The sequence below is a fragment of the Oreochromis aureus genome, linkage group 18 (genome assembly GCF_013358895.1).
Source record: "Oreochromis aureus strain Israel breed Guangdong linkage group 18, ZZ_aureus, whole genome shotgun sequence".
Taxonomy (NCBI): Eukaryota; Metazoa; Chordata; class Actinopteri; order Cichliformes; family Cichlidae; genus Oreochromis; species Oreochromis aureus.
In genome coordinates, this window is record NC_052959.1 from 20,665,084 (window position 1) to 20,676,206 (window position 11,123).

Consider the following 11,123-nt stretch of genomic DNA (forward strand, 5'->3'; position numbering starts at 1 on the left):
TAAAAAAAGTGGTGATTGTTTTCATATTGCAGCATGTGGGGAAAGAAAAAGGTTGCCCAACTGATTTTGTTTTTTCATGACATGACAAGACATGATAAGGTTTTTGTAAGGCGGCGTCTCTTCTTGTTTTTTTAATCTCCAAAAACATCACAGCTTTTTCGTCACAGTGAAATTCAACAGAAGACATGACAACTGATGCTTACGAGAAGTTTATCAGTACTAGTTATACTCTGAAATTGGTACTTAATTACTAAACTACAAGTTTCTCTCATTTAAAAGAGATTTTTGCTAAGCTAATGTGTTTAATTACAGTTCTATGTTTGTGTTTTCTAGAAAATTGAAAATGGCAAACAACATGACAACTAATGATGGAGTGAGTTATAATATACATTATATTTGTGAGGATAACGTTCCAATTTTTACCGGACTTTCTTCATCTTGATCTTCATCCTCAGTGTCATAGGCAACAGTCTCCTCCTATGTGTTCGTTTCATCTACGAGGGTTTTTACGAGTTTTTTTTAATGTAGTTTTTGTTTGGGCGTTATCTTGGACTTAGTGTGCAACAGAAAGAGGAACTGTTGGTTTGCTTAAGATCATCACAGCTTTTCCTGAACAGTACAAGTTAACAGAACACTTGACGACGGATACAAGAGGTAGGTTTCTGTGTTTAATCCCCTTTATTAGTCTCTGTTTTACACATTAAACTAAAACTAAAATCCACAGATTCTGTCACTATAGAGAAAACAGCTAAGTTATAGTATTTAAATGTGTTGAAAAAAATCTTATTTTGTGTTTATCTTTTGTAGAAAATTGACAATGGCAGACAACATGACAAGCCATGAAGTCCATTATCTTTGTGACACTAACTTTCCAACTTTTACCGGGACACTCTTCATCTTAATCTTCATCCTCAGTGTCATAGGCAACAGTCTCCTCTTATGCGTTCTTTTCATCTACGAGGGCCTGAAAAGTATCACAAATATTTTCATCCTGAACCTGGCCTGCTCTGATTTGATCTTCACCATCACACTTCTGTTCTGGGCTGTTGGTCACCTACACCACTGGGTCTTTGGTGACTTTGTCTGCAGATTCATGACTGCTGCATTCTTTGTTGGTTTGTACAGCAGTGTCATTCTGCTGACTGCCATGACAGTGGCCCGTTTCATTAGGGTGGTGCTGCCAACCTGGAAAAGTAACCGTGCTAGAAGAAAGAAGTGTGCAATCGGTGCCTGTGTAGCTGCCTGGGTCATCAGCATCTCAGCATCCCTGAGTGATGCTGTGAAAGTACAGGTTGAACCCTGGGATGATAAAAACTATTGCTACGATAAATCTGAAGAAAACCTTGGACATTATCTCCAAGTGTCACTGCTATTCTTCCTCCCATTTGCCATCATTATTTTCTGCTATTCTGCCATCCTCAAGACAGTTTTGCAAGGTTTAAATAGAAATAAGCAAAAGACTGTAGCTGTGCTGTTGTGTATTGTTGCAGTCTTTTTTATTTGCTGGGGGCCATACCATATTATGCTTTTAATCAAGTCTCTCAATACAAACAAAGATTGTAATGTACTGAAACGGTTAGGAGTTGCCTACCATATTTGTGAAATGCTTGCCTATTCTCACTGCTGTATGAACCCTCTGCTGTATATGATGTCAAAGAAGATGCGAAAGCATCTGTTGAATCTTATGCACTGTGAAAATGTGCGCAGGAAGAACAGAGAGAGAGACACCAGGCAGGACGTGGCTTTCACTGCCCAGAGATCTGCTGACAGTCCACATGTCAGTCGTTAAATTAAACATTGATTCAGTTTGTAAATGTAAATGTAGAGACTGTATTTCTTTACTTTTACACATGCGCATATTTTTATGTATATATATATGTATATATATATATACATATATATTAGGGGTGCAACAATACTCGTATCGGTATTGAACCGTTCAATACAGTGCTTTCGGTTCGGTACGCATATGTATTAAACAATACAAAATTTTTAATTTATTTTATCAACTTTTCTTCTGACGATGCTGTCTGTGTTGAGAGCTCAGTGGATCTGCGTTGGACTACTCCGCCTAGGATGCACTGTCAAGCGCAGATCCACTGAGCGCAGCGCAAGCTAGCGAGACAGAAGTTAAGCTCATTGCAACATGGCAACTGCCTCAACGCTACCCGAAACTGAACCTCCCCCACCCTCATTCAGATCTGGCGTTTGGAACTATTTTGGTTTTCATGTGAAGATGACCCTGATGGTAAGCGCGTCATGGACAAAAGTAAAACAGTATGTCGGATGTGCCACGCAATGCTCAGTTACAGTGGTGGGAACTAGTGCATTAGCGCAGTTCCCACCAATGCGCAGCCTCACGCACGGGGCGATCCGCGGTAACTCATTAACGGAGATTTGCCGCGTTAATGTCATTTTAACGAAATTAACGCTGACAGCACTAGTGGGAACACAATGAATATGACTGCACATTTACGCCGACATCATCCTAGTGCAAAGACAAGTGGAAGCAGACAAATACAACAAGAACGCATGCTACAAATTTTACCCAAGTCATTTAGACAGGTATCAGCACATGATTCTCCTTATGGGGACCTGATATGTTTAATATGCTGTTGAGAATATACCCCAGAAAAAGCGTATAGTATAGCTTTTATTTTGGAAAGAGCCATTTCTCTGTAATAAACTCTTCCAAAGATGAGTGATTTCTTGATCAGATAGATTTATTTTATTCTATTATTTTGTTGTTTCGGCAACATTAAAGTTAAAAACTGTACTTTTGAGTTATACATATATTTATAATTTTAATAAATAACAAATTAAAAAGGCATGAACATTTTTTTGTATCGAAAAAATATCGAACCGTGACACCAAAGTATCGAACCGAACCGTGAATTTTGTGTATCGTTGCACCACTATGTATAGATATGTGTATATGTGTGTGTGTGTGTGTGGAAATTTGCATGTGTCTTTATGATTGGTTTTATTCTGATTTTAGTGTTTGCTTGTAAGTGTAGTTTTGATTTTATTTGCATGATTTTATTCTGATATTTTTATTGCATGTTTCTAGTTGTTTGTTTATATAACGTCATTATAATCCACTGTGGGCTGGCTGGACATGGGATGGTTTCACTAATAAAAGGCACCTGTTGAGGCGTGGGTGTGCCCTGAGGTGGCCTAACAGCTAGTGAACGACCTGTTTACAGTTTTTCTCAGTTGCTTTAGTGCATTTCTCACAACAGAATTAAACTTTGCATTTGCATTTGCCTTTGGACAAAGAATGGTCACTTTTGACTTGCTATTCATCACTATCTCCTTGCTTTATCATGAATGTCACAATTATTTATACTTGTACCGGCTGAATAGTCATTGTCCATACAACTAATAGTCTTCATTCCATGTCAGTGCACTCAAAATTGTTGAACATCTTGTCAAACAATTTGTACACCCATTTTGAAAACCCTATTTTTAAGGAGTTTCCATGAAAATCTCCATAAATTACTTTTCTCAGGTGAACCTTATCTCACACTAATGAAAATTGGTGTGTGTTACTCTTACTTGCTACCAATGAGAAGCCTCTTCTACCCAGTCACAGGTGAATCGCGTTACAGTATCCCCTACTCTACAAGTATATATATAATGTAAACCAACAGACAGGATTGGCATGAGGTGCATACTGAATCTACAAAACTGCAGAACATGGAACATCAGCCTTGCGGAAGAGTGGTGAGGATCGGTGGAGGACGAGGACAAAACCGGGTAAGAAGAGGCCAACCACATAGACACGTTCCTGACAAAATCAGGGCAACACTTGTGGATCATGTGGTAAACCATGGCCTCACAATGGCCGAGGCTGGACGAAGGGTGCAGCCGAATGTTGGGAGAACTACTGTAAGTTCTATTATTCAGACATTTCGTTGGGAAAACAGGTGAGCATACTGTAATGTAGTTTTTCAGCACAAACTAATTTGCTCTGCACTTTCATAGTCATACAGGAGACTTGCATTCGGACATGACCTTATAGATCTTTACATATAGACGTACTGTAACTGAAGCGCAGACTTGGCCCAGGTGTGGCATAGTGTGCTGTGGTACAATACAGTACAGTTTTTCTCAGTTGCTTTGGTGCATTTCTCACAACAGAATTGATCTCTGCACCACTACTAAGGCTCTTCACAAAACAATTGGTGCAAACTGCAAAACATGGTGGATAACTTGCAAAAGTGAGTCACTTCATCAAAAAGAAAAGTCAGTTGTTCAAAAGCAAGGCAGTTGCTCAAAATAAGTAGTCAATGCTTCAAAAGCAAGTCCCGTAATCAAAACAGATAATATAGTCATCAAAAGCAAGTACTTATATCCAAGTGTCAGGGCTGTCACAATTACAAGTCAGTACACCAGCACCTTTGGTCACAAAATCAAATGGTTTGAACATGTTCTCATTGTGACGGATTTCTTTGTAGGTGCTTCCCAATGACATGTCAAGTCTGGACAGCATGCATGGCATGTTGAAAACCATAAATTGTAAAGGAAAATCAAGGCACTTCATATGCACCCTTGATAATATTTAATTGAAACTGTTCACAGCATTGTGCAACTGGGGAAATACAGTAAATCAAACATTTTACAGCAAACATAAATTCACTTAGACAGTAAACCTTACTGCAGTAGTTATGAAACAAAAAACCCCTGAAAAACAGACACTGCTGCATATCAATCAGTGATATCTAGATGCTCCCGTCTGTCTGCCCACATATTTGCATCAACATCACAGCGAATGTCAGCTCTATCGATGCATCGGGGAAAGTATCTTCTGGAGTGTCGAATCCACCCTCTGCAGGACTCTGCTGTGATGTCATCACAAGCTGCATCCATAGCTGCTAGCAGGGTCATTTGGGGAGTTTTGGAGTTTTGAATGATAGTCCTGTAACAATTACTGTAAGCATGTTTGCGCTTATTTATGTTTGTTTTTTCATCTGCATCTCAAAAAGGACTGCCAGACAACCTAGAAGAGGTGGAAGAGGTCCACTTTTGACTGCGCAGCAAGAGGAAAGAATTTGTGCAATGGTGGCTGCAAACAACGCTTTGAGACTGAGAGAAATACAAAGAACTGTCGTAGAAGATGACACCATCTTCGGAAATATTCAGTCAAGATCAATTTCCACCATAGACAGAGTCCTCAGACGGAATGAAATGTCCATGAAGCAATTGTACAAAGTACCATTTGAACGGAACAGTGATCGAGTGAAGGAGCTCCGTCACCAGTATGTACAGGTAAAACATGTTTGCATATGTACCTCTGTTTACTGTAAAAGTTTAGGCCATGTACTGCACTTACATTTATGCATGTTACTGTAATCCTATTTACAATTCACACTGTACAATCTGTTGTGCCAAATGCACCATTACAGACTTTTTTATTCTCATCCTTTGTATAGCGTATCCTGGAATTGGAGGCCAGGGAACCCCTGCACACGTTTGTATATCTTGTGAAGCGGGATTCAATCTCGCAAAAGGCAGACGGCGTGGACAAAATCACATTGGAGAAAGAGCCACCATTGATGTCCCAGGCCAACGAGGAGGAAATATCACAATGTGTGCAGCAATCTCAGAAAATGGTGTTCACACCCATATTCCTCATATTGGTGCATACAATACACAACACCTGTTGGCTTTTCTGGATGCTCTTTATAGGGACCTAATCCCACAAAATGAAAGGGATGATCCTGGTGACAATCGGACAATGTATGTAGTGGTTTGGGATAATGTTAGCTTCCATCACTCTGCTGTAGTCAGGCAGTGGTTTGCAGCACACGACAGGATGCTTATGGAGTTTCTTCCTCCTTACACTCCATTCCTAAATCCAATTGAGGAGTTTTTCTCTTCCTGGAGGTGTAAGGTATATGACAGGCAACCACATACCAGGCATGGGAGAGAAGGACATGCTGCCTGATCACCAGGTGAAAACGGCTTGTGAAAGGACGGGCAGAGCAGCGTGACGCGGCGTCCCATTTTCCGGCGACAGAGACAACGTCCAGTGGGGTAAAGACCACATGTGAACAACAGCAGGGCAGTGGTGAACCTCTGCCTACATTTGTGAGTACTGTCTCCACCGTTGTTCGCCGGGTGCAGGCGTGTTGGGGGAGGGTCGCCATTGCTATTAGCCAGGGCAGCTTCCCGGACGATGGTTCTGGACAGTGTCGGTACACACAAGGAATATTTGTCTTGGGTTCTAGGACTATTGACTGGCGGGAATGTGTGGGATTTTGGTGTGCAATGAACATTTTATTGCATGTTTCGTTTTTGTCTTTTAAATTAGGTTTTATTCCTGCTTTCCGCATCTGGGAATACTTTTTCCGATTAAACATGTTGGGTCTCTAGGTTTCTGATTCACTTGCTCCCCCCATTGTATTCAAAGAACCTCCTGGTATGACATTTTGGCGCACCAGCTTTAGGTTCTACGTGTGTAAATATATATATGTAAAAACTTACATTCACTGCTACACTTATTTGCAGTGCTGCCTCTGTACAAACTAAAATCCATTGACATTATTTCCACTGTTTCTAATGTTTGACATGTAATGGTAGGCTAGATTTGGAAAAATTCTATTCACAGGAATTTTCTGTGGTCCCTGAGAGAGTCAAACTAGTGTGAAGTGTAAGTGCATTAAGACAATCACAGAGGAAAACTGAGCTACAGTGACACAAACTGCATACATAGGGTAAGGTCACTTTGGGACCTTATTTGGATAATATTTCACCGGAGATCATAACATAGTCATGAACAATGATTTATATGCTAGAAAATGTGAAAGGTTTTGGAGTAAATGTAGAGGAAATGGTGTAAATGTGGGAATATTGATATTGATATTACAACAATCCAGCGATCTATTCACTTCCACCTTTTCAGGGTCGTGGGAGGCGCTGGAGCCTATCCCAGCTGGGATACAGGGTACATCCTCAACAGGTCGCCAGTCTGTTGCAGGGCTAACACACTGGGCCCTGGAGTGTCATCCTGGATGGAGCCAATTAGGACTGGAGGCCTGATAGAAGGCCTCTGTCCTAACACCTCATCCATGAGGGCAAACCGGGGCTATGTAGCAGCAGTGCTCTTCCCACTCACTCCCTCGCCTGACGCTGGATACTTGCAATCCTAAAGGCAGAGGAAATCAAAAGTGGCAGTTGACAAAACGGCTACAGTACAGGTTTACATGAATGACTTCAATACATTCTAGTTGACAATATATTGCAATACTATTGTACATATTGATTTTCCCCACCAGGCCCATCTTCTCAAGAATTGCCCTGACAAACAGAATATAATCCAACATGTCAATCGTGTTAATCCCTGGACAGCATCCAAGGCAAAATGTACTAAATTAGGACCACAAGACAGGCATAAGGGAGAGTGATATTTCTAACAGATTAGAAACCGCATACTGTTGCTGTACCTCCAACCCACAGCGGCTGAGTTTCTTGCACCGGTGAAGAGGTGCTCGTTGTCTCGGCGGAGGTTGATGAACTCTGCCGTCTGCTCCTTTGTCCCTAAAATATATAAGGACATGTAAATTCTCTACCATCTCACACTTCTCTTTAATCACTTTTCTGTTTGACGTTTGTACAGTATATTCAGCTGTGTGGAAACTACAAACTTGAATGTCAGGCATACAAATTTACTCTGGAACAAAGCACTGAAAAAAGCCAAACAGTAACTTTTTCAGGTTTTCATGTTTTAAGGTTAAGTGACTTATGTATCATGTTTCACATTAGTAGTGAGAGTACTTTTGCAAATATGTAATGGCTTGATAAATCAAGCAGATATCTGAAGTGTACACAGCTACATTCTCGCCTGGAAATATCTTCAAAGTTTATTTTGTGACCAAGAAAGAGCAATATTGAAACTGACCCTTATGTTAAAAAACAGCAGGACTGTGCATTTACAGTCATGTAAGTTTAACGAGTGTCACAAAATTGACCTTACCATTTAAAATTAAACTTCCATTTTAACATTTGTGTCACTAATTCAAAAATAACGTACATTTGACAATGTGGGTGTCCTCCACCGTGGTTTCTAGCATCTCTGAAGCTTCATTACAAACTGAATTGCAGGAACTGAACTGCGCTATGAATCCTGGGATATGCTGGGGATACGAAGGATACACCTGACCCATCCTTCAAACTTGCAGAAATGAAGGACAGATAATCTGCCGCATTTGGAGCAGCCTTTGAATTGGGACAGCCTTCATCGCGTCGCTGTGACGTAATCGGCATTCAAATGCGGCCTTGAAGGACGCAGATCCTGAATTGGGACACAGTTATAGACAGAGACAACCAATTGCACTCACATTCACTACCGCATTCGCACTTATGGGCAATTTAGTTTTTCCAATTAACACAACAATGTAATCAATCAAAATATAAAATACAGTCAGAATGTTAAATAAAACTTAAAAGTAAGGAATGAATTATGCTATTAGACAAATCATAAAAATGTGCAGGTATTTAACTTTTACAAACAAAATGTTGGTGTTGTGATGAAAGCAGCAGTGGGTTTTGGGGGTTTTTTTGCAACGATTTGTTTCACTGAGTCACAGTGACCCCTGTAGTTTTTTGTCATTTATAGATTTCTGGTTTCATGTCATTGTGCTGGAACACAACATTTAAAGTTGCCCACTTTATTTAAATTTTAGTCGGTCTTCTGACTTTGATTCCAAATACTTGCATCTAATACGTCTAAGGGCCAGGTCATAGCATGAATAAGGCACCCGCTTTCCCCAAGACCCAAACAGCCACAGAAACCACAAAAAAACTGGAGCGTCAACACTTCAGGCCAAAATAATAATAAGCTAAGCTCCAATGCCCCCACACACAACCTCACAGAAGAAAGAATCAAACAATGACAGTGTCTGACCTCTTTGACTTGCCCAAAAACAGAAGAAAATGATGTCCCCAAAAAACAGTAACATAGTGTGCTGTTCGGAAACGAAAACAAAGATATACGACAACGGTCATAACACTTGTATTTTTTGCATTTTTAAATACTGTGGATGACATGTTATACACTGCTCCAAAAAAAAAAAGGGAACGGAAAAATAAGACAGGTTCAATTCCACCATCAGGCCGGGGTCTTTCTGTGTGGAGTTTGCATGTTCTCCCCGTGTTTGCGTGGGTTACTCCGGCTTCCTCCCACCGTCCAAAGACATGCAGTTTGTGGGGATAGGTTAATTGATTAATCCAAATTGCCCATAGGTGTGAATGTGAGCGCGAATGGTTGTCTGTCCCTGTGTGTTAGCCCTGCGACAGACTGGCGACCTGTCCAGGGTGTACCCCGCCTCTCGCCCTATGACAGCTGGGATAGGCTCCAGTGCCCCCCGCGACCCTGAAAGTGGTTAAGCAGATGGATGAAAAAATAAGACATCCCAGATCTGAATGAATGAAATATTCTTATTAAATACTTTGTTCTTTACATAGTTGAATGTGCTGACAAGAAAATCACACAAAAATTATCAATGGAAATCAAATTTAACAACCCATGGAGGTCTGGATTTGGAGTCACACTCAAAATGAAAGTGGAAAAACACACTACAGGCCGACAGAACAAACTGATAACATCCGAAGTGGTTGTGGTCTGAGGTTTGGTTTAAAATCGACTGCAAGCGCAACGTTTTACCTTTAGTTTCACTTTGATCTTGATCGAGGAAACTGAAATGATTTTCTCGTTTCCGTTATCAGGTTGGGAGACAAAGTTTCAGAGATGCCGTTTAGTCCTGTATAGGCCATCTCCTCCCTGTATCCGTCTGACCGTTACCTAATGTAGTCTTAACTTGTTGCAACTAGATTTTGTCGTTTTCCTCTCACTAACTGTTTACTTGTTTTATCATGCAGCACAGAGACTTTAGGTGGTATTTGATGGCTCATAGGCTCACTGTGGAAACATGGTTTCCTCCTGAGACCCAGAGGAAAAACATGTTATGATACTTATTTATTTATCTTTTTAGAATAATTGAAGCATTGCATTTAAAACAAACATATTGCATTTTTTAACAACATTGTTATATATTTGTGATTTTTATCATCTGTAGTATAGTATATTGTATCAGGTGTTGTTTAATCACAGAATGTTGTGATGTAATAATGTAATATATTTTCAAAATCTATGTGGATTTCCGTTAAAGGAAAATTTGTTACATATTAAAGCAATTAGACAGAAGCAGATGTAATTACTAAAATGTCATACTGTGGCATGTTGGGAGTGGCTAGTTATCTCCCATTGGGAATATGTGTTGCTGTTTAAGATGTTTATTGTTTATTGTTTTGTGACTCTTAACTGTTCTTGTAGATGCTGCAGTATAAATTCACAGTTATTGTTTGATGGACATAATTTTGTACCATGAGTGAGTTCAGGCACGTAATTATTGACCCTCTGAAGCACAGTGTAATACAGCAGGAGTGTTCAGTGAAGTTCTCCTCTTTTCTGCTTGGGGTAGGATAACATGCTCAACCTCAGCATGGGTTCTTTATTGTTAAGATTCCTCAGCTTGGCACAATATTAACAACTGACGAATAGACTTCTCATTTTAACTTTTGTATTGTTAACTTTGCTTCTGCACACCTATACACTCATATCAGTGTTAGATTGTTTCATCCACAAATTACAAAGGACTGGGAGGCAGAAAGGATTTTACTCATAACTGTGGAAGTGGAGTCGTTCTTAGAGCTGTCAGGAGATGAGGTGGAGGAGGGCCAGACATTAGAACAAGAAGGTAAAAACTCAGAGGAGGAAATTTCAAGTTTTCAGGAGCCTTAGAAGTAGGGGTGGGTTTTGATTATCGATTTTCTGATGAAAATCGATTCTAGCTTGAGTAACGTGATATCGATTAATTAAAATCCTGAATCGATTTTTAAATATAAATTTATTTTGCCCCAAACGACAGAATCTCAGGTTAAACCTCACCTGGGAATACTAGGTGCTGCAAGCGCCTGGGTGGCTGCAGCTCAAGAGATAGAGTAGGTCACCTACTAATTGAAAGGTTGGTCGTTTCATTCCCCAAGTTGATCTCCAGTGTGTCCATTGGAAGGTGAATGGTAGATAGAAAGCACTTACATAGGAAAACCAAAAAAATTGC

At 40.1% G+C, this 11,123-nt stretch overlaps 1 protein-coding gene across 1 annotated transcript in view; it reads left to right on the forward strand.

Annotated features, from left to right (window-relative positions):
* The window catches only part of LOC116335037 (chemokine XC receptor 1-like), a 78,279-nt gene extending 76,358 nt beyond the window's left edge, over positions 1 to 1,921 (forward strand). The window contains exons 1-3 of the mRNA XM_039602264.1: positions 169 to 239; positions 334 to 654; positions 808 to 1,921. Coding sequence (XP_039458198.1) covers positions 818 to 1,789 — 972 coding nt within the window. The 5' untranslated portion in view covers positions 169 to 239; positions 334 to 654; positions 808 to 817 and the 3' untranslated portion in view covers positions 1,790 to 1,921. Of the gene's footprint in view, positions 240 to 333; positions 655 to 807 lie in introns of the transcript that reaches the window.
* Positions 1,922 to 11,123: the final 9,202 nt, after the last annotated feature.